This window comes from Bos indicus, chromosome 28 (assembly GCF_029378745.1).
Source record: "Bos indicus isolate NIAB-ARS_2022 breed Sahiwal x Tharparkar chromosome 28, NIAB-ARS_B.indTharparkar_mat_pri_1.0, whole genome shotgun sequence".
NCBI classification, from domain to species: Eukaryota; Metazoa; Chordata; class Mammalia; order Artiodactyla; family Bovidae; genus Bos; species Bos indicus.
Window position 1 is genome coordinate 43,120,731 of NC_091787.1, and position 20,723 is coordinate 43,141,453.

Sequence of the window (20,723 nt, forward strand, 5' to 3'; positions counted from 1 at the left end):
ATCAGTCCTTCCAGTGAACACTCAGGAGTGACCTCCTTTAGGATGGGCTGGTTGTATCTCCTTGCAGTCCAAGGAACCCTCAAGAGCCTTCTCCAAAATCACAGTTCAAAAGCATCAATTCTTCAGTGCTCAGCTTTCTGTATAGTCCAACTCTCACATCCATACATGACCACAGGAAAAACCATAGCCTTGACTAGACGGACCTTTGTTGGCAAAGTAATGTCTCTGCTTTTGAATATATTGTCTAGGTTTGTCATAACTGTCCTTCCAAGGAGTAAGCGTCTTTAATTCATGGCTGCAGTCACCATCTGCAGTGATTTTGGAGCCCAGAAAAATAAAGTCAGCCACTGTTTCCCCATCTATTTGCCATGAAGTGATGGGACCAGATGCCATGATCTTAGTCTTCTGAATGTTGAGCTTTAAGCCAACTATTTCACTCTCCTCTTTCACTTTCATCAAGGGGCTCCTTAGTTCTTCTTCACTTTCTGCCATAAGAGTGGTGTCATCTGCATATCTGAGGTTATTGATATTTCTTCCAACAATCTTGATTTCAGCTTGTGCTTCCTCCAGTCCAGCATTTCTCATGATGTACTCTGCATATAAGTTAAATAAGCAGGGTAACAATATAGAGTCTTGGCATACTCCTTTTCCTATTTGGAATCAGTCTGTTGTTCCACGTCCAGTTCTAACTGTTGCTTCCTGACCTGCATACAGATTTCTCAAGAGGCAGGTCTGGCGGTCTGGTATTCCCATCTCTTTCAGAATTTTTGACAGTTTATTGTGATCCACACATTCAAAGGCTTTGGCATAGTCAATAAAGCAGAAATAGATGTTTTTCTGGAACTCTCTTGCTTTTTTGATGATCCAGCTGATGTTGGCAATTTGATCTCTGGTTCCTCTGCCTTTTCTAAAACCAGCTTAAACATCTGGAAGTTCATGGTTCATGTATTGCTGAAGCCGTCTAGTCAAAGCTATGATTTTTCCAGTAGTCTTGTATGGATGTGAGAGTTGGACTATAAAGAAAGCTGAGCACGGAAGAATTGATGCTTTTGAACTGTGGTGTTGGAGAAGACTCTTGAGAGTCCCTTGGACTGCAAGGAGATTAAACCAGTCCATCCTAAAGGAAACCAGTCCTGAATATTCATTGAAAGGACTGATGCTGAAGCTGAAACTCCAATACTTTGGCCACCTGATGCAAAGAACTGACTCACTTGAAAAGACCCTGACTCTGGGAAAGATTGAAGGTGGGAGAAGGGGACGACAGAGGATGAGATGGTTGGATGGCCTCACTGACTCGATGGACATGAGTTTGAGTAAGCTCTGGGAGTTGGTGATGGACAGGGAAGCCTGGCATGCTGCAGTCCATGGGGTCACAAAGAGTCGGACACAACTGAGCGACTGAACTGAACTGAACACTTCCACATATGTGTTTTTCATGTCAGTTTGATGGACTTGTGGTTTTTATACAATATTTTACCCCTTGCAGTGTGCCCTTTGGACACACATACTTAGTTGTGTGACCACCCCCGAGGTCAAGATATAGAACTCTCCCACCCCAGACGTTCCCATTGCCCTTTGGAGCCACCATCTGATCTGAAATCCCTGGCAAGCATTGATCTATCTTCTGTACTTGTAATTTTGCCTTTTCCAGAGTGGCATATAAATGAGGTAAGGCAGTATGTAGGGTTCTGGCTCCTGTTACCCGGCATAAGGTCTTCAAGACCCATCCAGGTTGCTGTGGGTCTAAAATGTGTTCCTTTCTACTGCAGAGAAGCATCCCACCATACGGAGATACGTGTTTCTTTATTCATTCACCCTTTGATAAATATTTTGCAGAATTTCCAGGTTTTGGCAGCTATGAATAGACCTACTATAAACACTCATGTATAGGTTTTTATATAAACATACATTTTCATTCCTCTAGGGTAAATACCCAGGAAGGTAAGGGGCGAGTATATGTTTAACTTCCTCAGAAATTGCTGAACTGTCTTCCAGAGTGGCCGCACCATTTGCATTCACAGCAGCGAGAGTGATGGTTGCGGTTGCTCTGTATCCTTGCCAGCACTTAACGATTTTGTTTGTTTTTTAAAGACATTCTCATAGATGCGTCCTGGCGTCTCAGTGTGCTTTTAGTCTACCTTTCTCTAATGCTAGTGTTCGCATCCACCTCAGTGCTCTTGATGGACAGTAGGCTGTGGAGTGAACAGAGCATCCATGGTATTGTAACTTCCATCCACCCCTCCCTATTTTCATTTGCTTGTAAGCTCTCCTGTTAATATGAAATGGTGGGGAGGGAAGTGAGGCTGAACCCCACCCTGCACTTGTTTTTGGAACAAGATTAGTTTTCTGATTTTTTTTCCCCTGAGAGCGTCAGGTTGAGGCCAGGCTCTTGTGGACACAGGAGCAACAGCATTTGGATCTGCTGACATACAATGAGGAACTGACTTTTGAATGGAAAGGAATGCAGGTCGGTTGCAGCAGGTACATGGAAAGTTGCTGTTCTGTTCTCTATCACCTGGTTTAGGGGCTCCCCCAGCTCTGGGGCCTGGGGACCATGCCCCTGATGTGGATAGTAAATAGGTATGCCTCTGTGCTGGGGGGAGTGCAATCCAGAAAGGGTTAACAGTCATATAGGCGGACAAGAAATGGGGGGCACGTCCATCTTGAATTTTATCATCGCAACTCTTCGCCACTAGGTCTGAGCTTCCCTATAGAATGCAGCGAGTCCCAGGCTTCTTCCGACATACCCTGTTGGAGGGTGGCTCCACACACCTACACACGTTTCCTCCAGAATAGCTTCCCGACATTTTAACTCCAAGGGTTGCTAAATCATACATGACATCCTGAGACTTCTACCCGTTGACAAATCATCCCACAGGAAGTCAGGGGTGAAGCAGTCAGCTGAAGGTGGGGTTAGCAGCCCAAGCGTCAGTCACCCAGATGATTCTTCAAATGTTGGCCTCCTGCATAGCAGCTGAGAGCAGGATGCCCTGGATGTTTTGCTTCTGAGACATTATAAAGCTCTGATAGCACTAGGGATCCGTGCAGGGTAGATGGACATTCCCAGCCCCAGTGTCCCTGAGGTCATAGGGAATTCCCCTTCTCAGGGCACTGCAGACTTGTCATCTGGCTCCTACACAGCAGCTGGCCTACACCCTTCACAACACACACCCCACAGGCTCTCAGCCCACTCAAGCACCTCTCCAGCCCTTCTGCACTGACTCACTGGCCTGCATCTCTCCTATGGTCAGTGTGTAAAGGCCAGAGGGTGGAACTGAGATCACCAGGGCCAGTTCAACAAGGAGAAAACTCAGAGAGGGGAAGTAGCCTGCTTGAGGCAGCACCGCACCAGCCTGGGCCTGGACTCTAGGCCTTTGGCTCCCATCTCAGCCCCGCAGCCCCGCTCTGCCTGGGGGCAGCATGAGTGGGCAGCTGGTTGCACAGTTGCCTGTCTCCCACAGCCACATCCAGGCTGCAGAAAGGCAGGGCCTCTAGTCTGCCTGGTGAGGCATGCGGAGGGGACACGACTAAGCTGGGCTACGTGTCACATGCCCGGAGCCTGACCTGAACTGGGAAATAACTTGCCAGTACAGAGTGGGGCCTTGTGTTTCCCTGGAGTCTCCTGGGACCCCTTGTAGCCTCCAGCCTTCTAATCCTGCCAGGTCATCTTTCCTTTCATCCCTCCTCAAACTTCTACTTCTCCAAGACACTTTCTTGCGTGGTACCTGGCCAAGCCCCCCTCTCTTCCCTGTGCCCTAAGTGAGCCCTTGTTTGAGCTCAGCCCCTGGTTTGCAGAGCTGTCTGTAGACCCAGGGTGGACCCGACTTGGGCTACTGACTCACAATGGGACCTTGGGCAGGTCACTTCTCTGCTCCGAGCCTTAGTACCATCTGCAAACAAAGGCTGATAGCTTTGACATTGCTAGATGGCAGGAAGATTACGTGAAGGGATGCAGGTAAATCCTGTACCAAGAAGGCTCTAATAAATGCCATGCTAGAGCTCTGACTCCATTTCCTCTGAGGGGTCCTATTATTATCCCATGTCACAAATGAAGACACTGAGCCTGGGACAGGTTTTTCACTTGATCTAAGCCCATGAGATTCAAACTGGAGCAGCCTGGCTCCAGAGTCTGTGCTGGTGCCTGCATCTGCTTACAGAGGAGAGAAGACACTCCTGATTAGATTAGAATTAATTTCTTCTTGCTGTTCTTCATACAGCCTTGACAGGCTACTCTCCAGTTCCTTCCTTTTACAAACAAAACTGAAGCAGACCTACAGGACAGGAGAGACGGCCACAACTTGATATTTGAGTCAGACAACTTCTCCACACGATTCACGGATCCCGTTTTGTTAGCAATGCTTGTTTTTTTGAAAATCTCAGTCTTTTCAAGGGAACATTTTAGTAAACGTGGCTTCTTAACTTCAGAGGATACCTGAGCGGCTCTGATATTCCCCCTGGGTGTCCAGCTTTGTTCCCCAGGATCACATTTTCACAGCTTGAAACTCACTGTTTCTTCTCACCTGCTTATCCTAGGAACGTGGTGGGTTAGCAGGGCCTCTGATACATTTTACTGAATGAATCATTTAGTAGCACCTGCAGATGTAACCCCAAGATGACTTTTATGTGATACAGCCAAGCCTAGATCGACTGTAGCCTCCATCCCGTGTCCTGGGATGTCTGTGCTGGACTTAGGCTGGTTTTGTTGATGATAAGAATGTCTGTTTGATTGAGATGTAATGGCTTTCAGAGTCTGGGGGATCCAAGTAGAAAAAGGACTTATTAGAAGAGAGGTCTGGGCTATGGAGAGAGATCTGGCTGCCGTCAGCATGTAGGTCCATTCATTCATTTGTTTGTGTATATAGTAACATTTTATTGAGCTTCTACTTCATGCCAACCCCTGATGAAGGCTGGAGAAGGAAATGGCAGCCCATTCCGGTGTTCTTGCCTGGAGAATCCCAGGGACAGAGGAGCCTGATGGGCTGCTGTCCATGGGGTCGCACAGAGTCAGACATGACTGAAGCGATTTAGCATGCATGCATGCTTTGGAGAAGGAAATGGCAGCCCACTCCAGTGTTCTTGCCTGGAGAATCCCAGGGACAGAGGAGCTTGGTGGGCTGCCGTCTATGGGGTCGCACAGAGTCGGGCACGACTGAAGCGCCTCAGCAGCAGCAGCTGATGAAGGTGCAACGGTCTTCTTTCACAAAGCTAACGTTTAGTGGATATGTGGCTCTTGGGCATAATTAATGCCAGGGGAACAGTTGGGATTCCCCTACAGGGAACTTTTGAAATGAGAACATGTGGCATCTCTCTGACACCAGAAAACCACCACAAGGAGCCTGGAAGGACACTGAATAGCAGGCAGACAAGAACACATCTAACAAAATACATAGTGAGATACGACAGAGATAGACAGTGATTCACAGTTTTTAAAGGTTATGCTCCATTTTTCCTGTTATAAAATACTGGTTATATTCCCCATGTTGTGCAACCTATCTTTACAGCTTGCCGCTGCTGCTAAGTCAATTCAGTTATGTCCGACTCTTTGTGACCCCATGGACTGTAGCCCTCCAGGCTCCTCTGTCCATGGGATTCTCCAGGCAAGAATACTGGAGTGGGTTGCCATGCCCTCCTGCAGGGGATCTTCCCGACCCAGGGATCGAACCCATGTTTCTCATGTCTCCTGCATTGGCAGGTGGGGTCTTTACCACTGGCTCTGCCAGGGAAGCCCCATCTTTACAGCTTATTTTATACCCAATAGTTTATACTTCTTTTTCTCCTATCACAGTAGTGTCTTCCTTTCTTCCTCTCCCTCCTGGTAGCCACTAGCTTTTCTCTATGTCTGTGAGTCTATTTCTTTCTGTTGTTGTTATATTCACGAGTTCATTTTCGTTTTTAGATTCTGCATGTAAGTGATACCATACAGGATTTGTCTTTCTCTGTATGACTTTCTTCACTTAGTGTCATGCCTTCCAAGTTCGTCCCTGCTGATGTATATGCCAAATGTTCATTCTTTTTTATGGCTGAGAAGGATTCTGTTGTGCAGATGTACCACATCTCCTTTATCCACGGATCTGTTGATACATACTTAGATTGCTCCCGTATCTTGGCAATTGTAAATGATAGTGCTATGAACATTGGGTTGCATCTATCTTTTCAAATTATCGCTTTGTTTTTTGATATATACTCAGCAGTGGAATTTCTGGGTTAAAAGGTAGTTCTATTTTCAGAGTTCTGGGAAACCTCCATACGGTTTTCCACAGTGGTTACACCAATTTACTTTTCTGCTAACAGTCTACAAGGGTCTGCTTGTCTCTAAACCTTGTCAACATTAGTTATTTGTGTTCACTCTGATGATAGCCATTCCGACAGGTGTGAGGTGATAGTTTATTGCAGATTTGATTTATTTCCATGCTGATTAGCGATGGTGAGCCTCTTCTCATGTGCCTGTGGATGCCATTTAATCAGCTTTTAAACTAAATCAGCGAGAATTGAAAAAAAAAAAAACGGTAACTAAGGAAGTGTCAAATCCAGCACATGCTTGGTAGGAAGACTGTACATTGATGAGGTGTTTGGGGAAAAGCTGTTTGCAAATATGTGTCAAGAGCCTACAAATTTTACCTATCTTTAAATCCAGATATTCCCTTTTAGGAATGTACTGCAAACTGTTGTCTAATCATGAATAGACGGAAAGGCTTAGACATCAGTGTTATTGTCACCATGCTGCTTACAGCAGTGAATAGTTAGAAATGACTTACATGCCTACATGTAGGGGATTAGTTTAATGAAGGATCAGCATGGTTCTACAGGCACTACACACCATTAAAAATGAAGATGTAGGGGATTTTTAAAACATAGGAAGTAGTCATGGTACTTTTTTGTGACATAAAAAAGTCATGAACTAATTTATGAGGCAATGGATTGAGAGAAGATATTAGCTATTTTTAAAGGCAACACGGGATCTATTTTTAGAATATACTCTCTCAAAGCAACAAGAAAAAGATAGGCAAAGACAATTAAGCAAAGGTTTTGAATGGTCGTTTTTCAGAAGAGGAAATCCAAAGACTGAGTCATATAAAGAGACGCTCAGACTCATTGGTGAGAGAGATGCAGATTAAAATGAGGGATCGCTTTACTTCAATCTGATCGGCAAATATTAGGAAGCAGGGTGATGTCAAGCAGGGGTGTGGAGGAGATGGCAGAGGACCCTTTGGAGGTGGGGGAGTGTGGCTCGGCACCAGCTTTCTGGAGGCATCTTAGTCGACCGTACTTGGTTGAATCAAGAGACATCATACATTCTTGACTCAGCACTCCTGCCTAGGTGTTTGTACCCAGAGCCAGTCACATGCGGCCCCGTGAGGGGAGCCTGGTGGGAATGTCCAGGACAGGATGGAGGGCAGTGCAGGAAGTCTCAGGCAATCGAGCCATCCACTGTGGAGTGAACAAATCAAACAGGCACATGATGCCCAGTTAACATGGAGCAACAGTTAGAGGAAACGAGGTTGACAAACACAGAGCCACATGCTTGGGTCTGAAGTCATAATGTTGAGTAAGAAAGTAAGTTGAGAAAAGATGCCAAAAGTCATTTGGGGAAATAAAAATGATGCCTTCAGAAATCATGCCATGTTTTATAAGGACCCATGCTATCAAGCAGGTGGGCTGGGTGGGGTGGGGTAGACGGGAATGGAGGATGAAGAGTCTAGGGAAAAGTGAATAAATGATCAACACCAGAGAGGAACCTGGTCCTGGTCAGGAAGGAGATGGTGTTGAGACTGAGAAATGTGAGGCAACTGCCACCTGCCCTGAGGTGCTGAGTGCTTGCTAACTCAGTCCTGCCCATCTCTTTGCGACCCCACGGACTAGAGCCGCCATGTTCCTCTGTCCATGGGATTTCCCAGGTGAGATTACTGGAGTGGGTTGCCATTTCCTCCTCCAGGGGATCTTCCTGACCCAGTGACTGAACCCTCATCTCCCGTGTCTCCTGCTTGGCAGGTGGGTTCTGTACCACTTAGCCACCTGGGAAGCTCTGCAGCTGAGAGTCAAGCCCCACGTGGAAATAAATAAACCCCAGTGAGGTCCTGGCCAACCAACCAGTGAAAGCAAAAGTACAAACAAAAAGTGTGTTTCAATGATATTATTAAACAATATATTTGTAAGAAAAGCTTGACTATCAATGGTCAGCTTTTTGGATGTAGGCCTCCTTGATATTCTTCCTGATATTGTTTTCCTTCCCAATTTTTGATGCTGAATGTACATGACTTTTGTATAGAAAATGACTTCTGCAAATGAAGTGTGAGAGTATGTTTGATAGAAGAAGAGCAGGGGCTCAAGGAGTTTTGTACCTAAAAGGTGAGAACATTTCAAAACAGGCTGGCTCATTTGGCCATGTGATCTTTAGTTAGCGGGAATTCTAGCCTGCAAGGATTCTGTGTTCAGGCTCAGAATAAAGCATGATGTACCTCCTCAGCTTCTTAGCCCAGAGCAAAACACTGTGGACCCACCTCTGTGTCCATCTGTCTGGTTGCCACCGCTTGACTGGTGGCTGTCAGTCGGGGGCTGGGTTCCAGGATGGGCACCTCTGTGCCCCTCATGGTGGCATCGTGGTTAGGGATGGCTTCTTGCAGGGAACCCTGACACTCTGGTCTCTGCTCGGAGTGTCCTACAAACAAACAACAAACAAACTTCTATTGTGCTATGAGCCTGTCCTGCCTCAGCAACAGAGTACAGCAATTGAAAAGTCACAGGCACAGATAGCAGTACTTTCTCAAGGCTGCCTGTGTGGTAAATAAGCCTTTGGCTAGTTTTATGGGCTTCCCATGGAGAAGGAATGGCAACCCACTCCAGTATTCTTGCCTAGAGAATCCCATGGGTGGAGGAGCCTGGTGGGCTACAGTCCACGGGGTCACAAAGAGTCGGACACGATTGAGCGACTTCAATCACTCACTCACTCACTCATGGGCTTCCCAGGTGGCCCTAGTGGTACAGAATCTGCCTGCCAATGCAGGAGACACAAGAGACATGGGTTCAATTCCTTGGTGGGGAAGATCCCTTGGAGGAGGACATGGCAACCCATGCCAGTATTCTTGCCTGGAAAATCCCATGGACAGAAGAGCCTGGAGGGCTACAGCCCATGGGCATGCAGAGAGTCAAACACGACTGAGCACGCACACATGGCATATATTCCTGTCCTCAGGCCTGCTGACCCGGGCCTCCCAGCTTGTAAACATCGGTTTTGGTTCTTTTAAGTTGACTAGGGGATTTCAAGAGTCATTTTGAGGGCAAAGTTCTCTAAAAATATTGAGTGTGGAGCTAATAATGCTGAGAATGAAGAACTTGCACCCTTTTGGTCTCATGTGATGGAGTTAAAATAGAAGATATGGAATTGCACGCCTCTACAAATATTGAGAGACATTTACATGTTTTTTCTATTTACTCAGCATTCTTAAAGAGCAGTGTCAGATAATTAAAAAACCAGGTTTGGTATTAAAGGTTCACATTTCAGCTGGACGTCTTGTTGCCTGGGTGCCTTTTGGGTTGTCAGTTTCCTTACTTAAATAGAGAAGATAAGAGTACCCATGTCTCTTGTGAGGGAGTCTGTAAAGAGCCCAGGATGGTGCCTGGCAAATGTTAGATTGTCAATATGAGTCACATTTAAGTTGGAATCTCTTTCTTCAGAAGTGTTCCTTATTTCAGTCAGTTTCAGATTCTTAGAGGAACTGGGCTAAATGAGGATGATATTTCGTTCCACAATCAGCTTCATCAGAAAGTGTTGTGATGGGACTATTCAGTTTTCTTTTTTGTTCTGAATTCAGATTTGCTTTGCTGAGGCATGGAGGCGAAAGATGTCTCAGAGGCTGAAGACAGAGCTGAGGATCCAGGTTCCAAAAACAAAGGCCAGCCTGATGCTGTGCAACCTGATTTCCCACCAGGAGGGCAGACCCCCGGCCCCACTGCCCTCTGGGAGATGCTGGAAAGGAAGTTTCTGGAATACCAGCAGTTGGCTTCCAGGAGCCCGGCTGAACAACAGAAGAGCCTGTTGAATCTTCTCCCACTGTTCCTAAAGGTTGGTATTCTCATTTTTGAAACTGTAAAAAGATGAAACAGCACTCTGGAGACCCTTCTGGGCTGATTGGAAGCTGGAGTTGGTGGTTTTAATATCATCACGAGTGGTCTCCGATTGGTTGCTTAGAGGAGAGTGTTGTGCTATTTAATAAAGATAGCAACAAGGCTTATCTCCAGGGTGAGGATGGACTTGGAAAGGATGGACAGTTGGCTCTTGAGTATTATTGTCTCTTTAGATAAAAAAGGACATTGTTCAACAATGATATTGTTCAATCCCAGCTTAGGGGCCAGAGGAGAAACCTGCTCCTTTGGAAGCTAGGAAAGGAATCTGTGTCCTGACATGTGAGTGGCGGCGTGGCTGGTGACTCCAACACCAGGGCCTGGGAGAGTCAGAACATAAGTTGCATCAGTAACGCAGACTGAGATGTGATCAGTGGGGAGCAGCAGAGCAGTATTCCCTTCCTTGGCCGTAGACACACAGGAGAAGCCCAGCCTGCCCACTGGGCTGGCACTCTGGCTGGTGGCAGCTGAGAACAGTTTGGGTACAAGGAATTTCCTTTATTGTCTTGGAATGAAGTTCCTGCCAGTGAGGTCTGCCTTGGAGTTGAGTGTGTTAAAGTCTAATTGTAGAGTTAGAAAAGCATCTTTTTTTATGAAGACTTAGTTTTTGCTTGACCATTGATTTTGGGATATTATTGCAAAATCCATACACTTACATTCAAAGTATGGAGAATATGAGATACTTTCACATTTGAAAATAAACTTGGATATCCAGGTGGAGGCTTTGGCAGATTTTTATTGGGAAATCCCTTTGCTAATGTGTTTCATCTAACCTATTAACCAGAAATACTTAATGATTTCCAAAGATGACTCAGAATTTTCTTGGGATCATATTTATAGGATGCACTGAATACTTAGGCATGCCTTTCTGTAAAATTTGCCAAGGAACTTATTGTCTATGAATTCATAATTTTCTTCATGTGTTGGACTAGTATGCTCCCTATATCCCATTTCGCAGCCTGGATAACTGGCACATAGGGAACATACTGGAAAAGAGCAACTAGACCAAGAGGGCCACTTAGGTTTCTCACTCCCAGCCCTTCCTGCTTTGATGACCCCAACTTCTGGGAGGCCGTTTACCCAGTTCTCAGATCACCTTTGCCTTATAAGAGGAATGTGAGAATCGCTGCCTCTCGCCCACCAAGTCCCTGGGAAAGTGTCTGGGTTCAGCCATAGCGCTGTATCTTTCCCACCCCTCTGAGCAGCCCTAGCCCTGATGAAAGGATTCTGCACCTGAGAGCTGGGGCTTGACACCTCTTTGCCTCTCTCCAGATTGTTGATTTGAGAATTCATTCTTTTGTTGTACAAATATTTGGGCTTCCCTAGTAGCCCACGGAGAAGGCAATGGCGCCCCACTCCAGTACTGTTGCCTGGAAAATCCCAAGGATGGAGGAGCCTGGAAGGCTGCAGTCCATGGGGTCATTAAGAGTCGGACACGACTGAGCGACTTCACTTTCATGCATTGGAGAAGGAAATGGCAACCCACTCCAGTGTTCTTGCCTGGAGAATCCCAGGGACAGGGGAGCCTGGTGGGCTGCCGTCTATGGGGTCACACAGAGTTGGACACGACTGAAGCGACTTAGCAGCAGCAGCAGCAGCAGTAGCCCAGATGGTAAAGAATCTGCCTGCAATTCGAGACCCAGGTTTGATCCCTGAGTTGGGAAGACCCCCTGGAGAAGGGAATGTCTATCCACTCTAATATTCTTGCTTGGAGAATTCCATGGACAGAGTAGCTATTTATTGAGCTCCTGTAGTCTCTTTTGGGCCTGGTGCTATGAAAGTAAGGAAGACCGATAGAGGTTTTACCTGCAACTGTCGAGAACAGAGGATACTGAGTAGGACCTAAAATGTGTTTGTTTGGCTTCTAGGAATTAAAAATGAATTCAGTTCAGTTGCTCAGTCATGTCCAACTCTTTGCAACCCCATGGACTGCAGCACGCCAGGCCTCCCTGTCCATCACCAACTCCCGGAGTTTACCCAAACTCATGTCCATTGAGTTGGTGATGCCATCCAGCCATTTCATCCTCTGTTGTCCCCTTCTCCTCCCGCCTTCAATCTTTCCCAGCATCGGGGTCTTTTCCAATGAGTCAGTTCTTCACTTCAGGTGGCCAAAGTCTTGTAGTTTCAGCTTCAGCTTCAGTCCTTCCAATGAATATTCAGGACTGATTTCCTTTAGGATTGACTGGTTTTATCTCCTTGCAGTCCAAGGGACTCTCAAAATTGAATTCATTCAAAAATGAATTGGTGCCATTTCTTCAAAGTGGAAAGTTTTCATGTGAGACAGGTTTCAAATTCCTCTTGAAAATATTTGTAGCTCCAATAGTGATAATTGGATGGAGATGGTCAGGGGCACCTCTTTAAACAGAAGATGGTCTTGGTCTCTTAGTTCACCCTAGTCCCTCACTCTCTAATACACCCAAGCCACATCACTGATTTATGTTATCTGACCCTATATACACATTGACCTCACGGATAGCAAGTGGTTCCTATTATAACCTAACATCAATATTGGTTCATGTTTCCCAAACCCTTTCCTAATTACAGGAAGAACGATGGCCCTATTGTTGAATACATGAGATTTTGAGTCAAACAGTAGGGCTCCAGACCCAGCTCCATTGCTTATTCGCTGAGCGTCCTTGAGCAAGCTACTACATTTTACTGGGCCTCCGTTTCCTCATCTGTAAAGAGGAATCAATGCCACTTTGCTGGGATACTGTGAGGGTGAGATCAGATGAGGATTGTAGAGTCCACAGCACATGGAGAATAGACATGGTGCCCATTCCCTTCCCGCCTGTCTCCCGGAAACTGACTGCACATGCGCAGCTTGAAATCCCGTTAGTTACCACGATCTCCAAAAGCGCTGACAGAATCTGCTGTGTTTCGGATCTCTGGAGCGCACCTCTGATGAGCCCTGTAGAGGCAGACTATCATCAGCTTTTTCTTTCTTTCTTTTTTTTTTTATCATTTACTTAAAATCTATATTCTTTTAAGGCCCATATGTTTACAAACCTGTTGTTCCTATTAAGCTCTGACCAATAAAATCCTGCCAGAACAATAGCTCTCAAGCTTCTTAATTAAGAATTGGTAGCAGAAAGGAACATGGGGAAGGTGGGAAGCTGGTTTTTTTTTTTTTTTTTTTTTTTTGTGGGGGAGGGGTTGTAGTGCAGATAACATCTGAGCTGTAGATGAAGCCCGAGGATGGCCATTGGATTACAATGTAAGAAATCAAGCTTGTAAAAACTCTCTTCCGAATTGTATATCCATAAAACAGAGTTCTTTGAGTTTGTTTGCAAAGAAGCCTCTTAGGAGTATCAGGACTTAAAAAGCCATCTCCCATGGCAAGTGGCCAGTCAAGACTTTCCTATGTCTCCTTGAGTTCAGAAAGACTGCCACTCCTTGCACCTGTGTGTTTAGGGAGTCGACCCCAGAACCTTGCAGACAAGGAGGTGGTTTAATTGGATCACGCAGGAAGCAGCACAGAGCCAATGACTCCCCAGGGTGCAGGGTGGTGCTGGCAGGAAGGATTCAATGGACCATTGTTCTTTCCCCGCCGAGAGCCTTGGGCTTTGGTCATCCTGAAACCTTCCTATCATAAGCTCTTAGAGCAAGAAAAGGCCTTCCTCTCACAAGTACGGGCAGGTCCTGTTGGCCTTCAGTTGACTGCTTTAGGGAAAAGGGAACCACCTGCATCCTCTCTCTGCATATAGATATTGGGTAATAATAGACAGAGAAACTAGAGTTACAGGTGTAGTTGTTGAAGATTGTCCTTAGAATATGTACTTTGAGAGAAAGCAGGCAGCTAGACGATGGGGAATCCTTGGCAATTAGTGTAAAATTCCTCCCTGTCTGGGACAGACAATCTCATGGGTGGGATGACATGGGGAAAAAGGCAGCTCTGTGCATTTGGTAGATTAGGGATACTGATAATAGGTTCACACTGCTCCTTTCAAGAGATGACATCTGTGTCCCCTCCCCTGGAACCTGGATGGGTTTGTGATGGCTTGACTAATTGAATAGGGCAAAAATGACATTTCCGGGCTCAGGTCTCAAGAGAATTGTAGCTTCTCCCTGTCACTTGGAATACTTGCTCTTAGACTCCTGCTGCCATGTTGTGAGGAAGCCCAGGCAGCCCTGAGTAAAAGCCCGTGTGGAGAGAACCAAAGCTCCTGGCATTGCAGCTGCCCTGCTACTGACAGCCAGCACAATTTGCCAGCCACGTGAGTGTGCTATCTTGGATCTCTTAGCCCTTGTTCGCCACCCCAGCCGAGCGAAGCAGAGAAAAGCTGTTCCTGCTGAGCTCTGCCTGAATTGCAGGTCCATGAGAAAAATAAACGATTGCTGTTATTTTAAGCCACTCAATTTGGGCTTGTTTGTTATACAGCAATAGATAATCAGAACAGTGGGTAACACAAGCAGGAATCCATTTATTTCCTAGTGCTGGGGGATTGGAATTAAAACTAAGTCAGTTGTATTTGTGTCTGTGTGTGTGTGTCTGTGTGTGAAAAGGTACTCTTAGGCTAACTGCCCAGCCAGTGGTACAGGGTTTATACTGTTGGATGTGGTCAATTATTCTTATATAAACCCAGCATGGACTCAACTGACTATGGAAGAGAGAGAAGTGACATTAAATGTAATAACAAGGATGACCAAGAGTTATTTCCAAGTGTGACATCCAGAGGGGATGGTGAGGATAAATACTCCTTCTTGTTCATCTCTGGCTCTAATCCACTTCAGAGTGGGGCCTACAACATGGTTTATTCCCTTCTCAGGGGAACAATATTTTTGTTATGTTAATAAACTTTTGATGCATCACTTTTTTCTGCTTACAAAGGAGAGAATTAGCAGGGGAAACTCATGGAAAGTATCTGAAATGTTTTGAGTTTACTTAAAGGCCAAGTCATCAAACTCTGCAGCAATGAAGAAATAGCAATGCGGCAGTCACACTTGAAAACTAACCAGGTTCTCTGTCTTTCAAAGCCGAGGTTTTCTCTCATTTCCTCTAGAGCATCTGTCATTCCTTATGCTCTGGAGACCAGAGCATCATTTTCTTGTTCTTTTTTCCACTTGAGGGGACAGCCACAGGACGTGATGGTGCAGCTTAGAGAATGTAAGTAAATAAAAATTTTTTAAAATATTGAGCAATATTCTCCCAGCATGCAAATCCCAATTTGGGGGAAAAATTAGTTCCTTTTGAAAGCTGCCTTAACTCTTTGGGGTCTCCATGGTACCATTCAGTAAATGATTGCCTCTGTGCATCAGATAGCACCCCAGCGGCCTGAAAGAGTTCATGGGCCTCCAGAAGTAGCCATCATGGTTCCCGGAAGGAGTGTGAGCCTTGGGAGAATCTGGCTGAGTGTACAATCACTGCTCAAGTCACAGTGGCCCAATTAGCTTTATTGTGGAGTGCCTCCTGGAGTCCCACTGCTCAAAGACAGTCTCGATGCCTCTGAGTCAACTGCCTGCAAATCAGCCTTTCGGGGGTTTGCCAGCGCTGGGAGGAGGCACAGACATTTGTTAGGAAGATATCATAGAGTTCTTAGTCCTGGGGAAGGAAATAATGTTACCACTGAAATTCCCAGCCAGGAGGACTGACTTTTCTCTCCAGAGATTAACTTTTCCAGGTGATAGCTGGTTTCCAGGTGGTAGCCATAGATTTCTTAGACACGCACGTGCTATCTCGGTATGCGTGAGATAATTCAACTCTTTACTCTGCTGCTTAACTGGTTATCTCAGGTTACCGTCTGGTTCTACCTCAGTTTCTGTAAAGTGGGAATAATAATAATACCAATCCCAAAGGTATGTTACGTGGATTAGTGAAAGCAATGCATGTCAGTGCTTGGCACAGCATTCGGCACAAAACCAGCAACACATTTGGCCATTATTCTGCAAAATGTGAGTCCCATCGTCATATGTTCATTTATCAAATATTTGTTGGAGGCCTACGATGTAAAATAGTATGTAGTTTTAGCAAAGTTCTGATATACTGTTTATTTACTTTATTTTATTTACAAAGGAAAGGTGTGACTATGTTCATTTATAGGGCTGAAATTTTTTTAACTAATTCAGATACAAAGTTTTGTTCAAATCAAAATAAATAGCCAGGTGCTCACCACCCATATGGGCTTCCCAGGCGGTGCTAGTGGTAAAGAATCTGCTTGTCAAGACAGGAAGTAAGATGCAGGGTTGATTCCTGGGTCAGGAAAATCTCCTGAAGGAGGGCATGGCAACCCACTTCAGTATTCTTGCCTGGAGAATCCCACGGACAGAGGAGCCTGACGGGCTATAGTCCACAGGGTCACAAAGAGTCAGACATGATGGAAGCAACTTAGCATGCATGCATGCACCACCCATATAAAAGAAATAAAGCATTTCAGATAAACTAAAGCCACCTTTATATAAATTCAAGAACTTATTCCCCTTCCGCTCCCTCCCAATGGTAACTCCCAACCTGCTGAATTAACATGCCCTGTGCGAAATAATATACAAAGAGACAGCAAGTTGTAAAACTATATTATGGTATCATTCTAAGACACCTATAAAACTGTATGTAAATTATACAATAATATGGGTGTATTTTTATAACCATAAGTAATAATATCATGTAATTTATGTATAGTCTGACAAGTTTTTGTAGACTCAAACTGTAATATACTTTCACAATTTGCTTTTTCCACAACATTCTATTTCTGGGATTTACCTGTATTGATACAGCTCTATTTCTTTTTTCTTTTTCAGTTCTATGTGCTATCCTTGTATAAATTTGTCACAAATCATTCATTATCCTATTGATGAACGTTAAATTTTTCCCAATCAAAAATAACATTGCATAAATATTTCTTGTCCATGTCACCTGTGCACACACGCAGCATGTTTAGGGATACACTTAGAGACTTCTCTCTAGCACTGGAATTGCTGGGTGGTTGGACATGTGCCCCCTTAGCTTTATTTAATCATGTTAAATGCCTCTTCAAAGAGGTTCTTTCAAGTAACTCTCCAGCATAGGGTATGGGGGTTCATGGTTCCTCACTTTCCCTACATTTGGTATTGTCAGATTTTTCCTTTCCGCTAACCAGAAAAGCATAAAATATCTTCTTGCAGTTATAGTTTGCGTTTCCCTGATTATTAGTAATTTTCTGTTTATCTTTCAATAAGTTGTGTGTTGCTTCATTTGCCTGTTTTTAAAAAATCAGCCTTTTAAAAAATTAATTTATAGGGGTCTAAATACCAGCCTTCTGTCAGTTACATGCATTACAAATACTGTCTCCCGACCTGTAGTCTGCATCCTCGTTTTGTATATAGTGTCTTTTCACATCAAGAAGAGTTTTAAAGGTTTTGACTTTTAAACAAACATAGTATATGTTGCAAGGAAACACGCTGAGAATGATTTCCCTTTGGAAATGTTATGTCTTTCTCACCCTTTCTAGAAGGAGGATCTCAGCTTAAAAAAAAATTGGTCAGGCCTTTGGGAAGGAGTGGGAGCAGTGGATGACAATCTAGCAAATTGCATTTCAGTGGCCACTCACTGCCAGGAATGGGCACAGCAGCTTACCTCCCTGGTGGGAACCCGGGGTCAGGAGTTGCCAGGAACTCAAGTTCGGGGCCAAGGATAGTCGCTCTGCTCTGTACTCAGCCCGGGACGACACGGGAGAACAAAGGGAAAGGGCTCACATGCAAAGCAGACCTAGGAACAGGATTACTCTGGAAACTGGAGGAAATTCTGGGACGAGTCTGGCATCCCCAGCAGAATTGTAAGACTTCTATTAAATAGTATTTTAAACAATAATCAGGGAAAGTCTGAGGAAAAAGAAGACCAGATGGGATAGAGATGAAAGGGACAGATAAGAGAGGATTTTAAGGAAATTAAAAGAAACGGGAGACTAAAAACAATGACGGCAACAACTTGGACTGGAAAAGGATTTCCTAAGCTTGGAACCAAATCCAGAAAGTGAAGGGATGGACTGAGAAATTTCATGTCATGGGAATTTCAGATTTCTGTCCAGTTTACCAAGCAATACCACACTTAAAGATGAAGTGACAGATTCAGAAAAACTGAGATAATGTTATAGACCAAAGGTTAATGATTTTTGTATATAAAAAGATTTTAAAAATAAATAAGAAAATAATGAAAAACCCAATAGAATAATAGGCTAATTCAAAAGGCATTAAAAGTGTTCATCCACTCTAGTTACCCAAAGATTGCAACTGAAATGAGATATTTTTTTCTTCTGTAAGTTTTCTTATTTAAGATGAAAAAATACCACAGTGCTCAATATTGGTGTGGGTGGAGAGAAATCAGCCCTTTTCCAAGGAGCCCTTGGAGGCTAATCTGGTAAACTTTTTCTGGAGAGTGAGTTAGTAGTTATTAATAGTAATAGGTACCATATCACTAAAAAAATGGTAAAAAAAAAAAAAACCACTCTTTTAATTGGATAGTATCACTGACTCAATGGACATGAGTTTGAGCAAGTTCCAGGAGATAGTGAACAACAGGGAAGCCTGGTGCGTTGCGGTCCATGGGGGTCTCACGAAAAGAGTCGGACATGACTGAGCGACTGAACAACAACAATTGAAAATCCTGCTTTTTTAAATCTACAATTCTATCTTTTAAAATTTATCTGAAAGAAATACTTGCACTACCACACTAAAATATTTGCACGAGGTTTGACAAGAGTGTAAGAGGAGAATCAGTGAGACCCAGAAATTGATGGTGAGGAAGGGGAGGCAGGAGGGACCTGGAGAATTGCTCTTGGAATTTCCCTCTAGAGCAGGTGAGTGCTCAGTAGGGCCATGACAAGAGTGTAAGAGGAGAATCAGTGAGAGCCAGAAATTGATGGTGAGGAAGGGGAGGCAGGAGGGACCTAGAGAATTGCTCTTGGAATTTCCCTCTAGAGCAGGTGAGTGCTCAGTAGGGCCATGACAAGAGTGTAAGAGGAGAATCAGTGAGAGCCAGAAATTGATGGTGAGGAAGGGGAGGCAGGAGGGACCTAGAGAATTGCTCTTGGAATTTCCCTGAGAGGAGATACACTGGGTTTGGGGGAAGGCAGTGGAGTCAGCACAGTGTGTTTGGTGTTTCAGGAGCGCGAGCTCAGGGGAGACGTCCAGAGTCAAAGCTGGGTGTGTTTGGAACTCAGCATGAGTTGAAGAATTCACAGAATCTCACTTGTGTAGGGAGACAGTGGGAGCTGGAGCGTGGGTGATTCGGCGGCTTTCCGAGAACCTGAGAAAGTGACTTAGGCTGGCGGGGTGGTGATTCTGATGCCTAGTTTTGGAGCTTTGACACCACTGAGTGAATCCTGCATGTTGCACTTCAGGCCTGGGAACACTCCGTGGGGATCATCTGCTTTCCCAGTCTTCAAAGGCTGGCTGAAGATGTTTCCAACCAGTTTGCCCAAGAAATACAGAAGGCACTTGTGGGAAAGCCTGCAGGTAAGAGAAGAGCTGTCCTGGAGGACCTCATGCAGAGCAAAACAGCTCTGTGGGCCCCTCCCAGGCCTCTGGCGAAGCCCCTCTGCTTTCTAGGGGAGTTAGAGCAGAGCCTTTGAACATGTACAGCAGGCCAGGTTCTGACCCTGAGGACCCTGGAGAAGAGAGGAAAAGGCCAGAAGAGGGAAGAGAAGGCGAACTTGGGAAAATTTGCTGCTCTTGGGAGGGACACACACTCACACCACTGACCCTACCCTATGTATGTGTGTGATATATATACACACACAGACGCTGCTCCCCCCAACATGCGCACACACACACACACAGACACACACACACACACACACACACACACAAAACCAAAGCCAAGCAAATTTCCTGCTATAGGTCTCCTGACTCACATCCTTTCCTTCATGGAGTTGGACCCCCAGAGCCTGGGCTATGAGGCAGAGAGCAGAAGGAGATGCCGGGGGAAGGAATAGCTTGAGCATCGTGTAGATGGAGGACTCCCTGCGACAAAAGGGGCTGTGTGCCATAGGAAGTGGGGAGAAGACACTGGATTGTGTCAAGTCCAATTGCTGAGGAGCTTGTTCTTATTATTTAGCAATAGGGAGCCATTGATGGCTGTTGAACAGGCATGAAGGCATGATAAAAGCTATCCTTCAAGGAGATTAATGCTGACAGAGTATGGAATGTTTGGTGTAGATACAGGCATCACTGTCGGGCGTGCAAAAGGCGGAGGTTCCGTAAGGATGCTAAGGCATACCTTAGGGAGAGAGGGGCCCAAGTGGAGGCAAGCTGGGTGACCTGGCCACTGCAAGGCCTGCTGGTGACACTTTCTCTCCTCCCCACACTGTTGCCAGAGCAAGCACGGGTGGCAGCCGGGAAGCTGCTGCAGTGGAAGGGAGATGCGGACGTGCCTCAGGAAGGTCACCTACTCCTGAAGTCGGTGTATGTGCTCACGGGGACGGATGCCGTAAGTTCCAGGCCCCACTGGCCCCGCCTCCCTGGCTGGGCACGTCTCACCAGTGTCCCAGCACAGGGCAGTAGAATTCCTCCAGGGTGCTTTCTTTCCACGAAACTGACCTACAGCTTTTCCTCCTCGACGCCCCTTGGATAAAGAACATGGTCTTCAGAGTCTGAAATCCCGCCTGGTCTCATCCTGCCTTTTCACCTTGTGT

At 45.4% G+C, this 20,723-nt stretch overlaps 1 protein-coding gene across 3 annotated transcripts in view; it reads left to right on the plus strand.

The window, feature by feature from the left end:
* Positions 1-20,723, plus strand: part of WDFY4 (WDFY family member 4) — a 248,632-nt gene that overhangs the window by 12,538 nt on the left and 215,371 nt on the right. For all 3 annotated transcript variants that reach the window (XM_070782345.1, XM_070782347.1, XM_070782348.1), the window contains exons 2-4: positions 9,810-10,060; positions 19,431-19,545; positions 20,406-20,518. In XM_070782345.1, coding sequence (XP_070638446.1) covers positions 9,827-10,060; positions 19,431-19,545; positions 20,406-20,518 — 462 coding nt within the window. In that variant the 5' untranslated portion in view covers positions 9,810-9,826. The remainder of the gene's footprint in view (positions 1-9,809; positions 10,061-19,430; positions 19,546-20,405; positions 20,519-20,723) is intronic.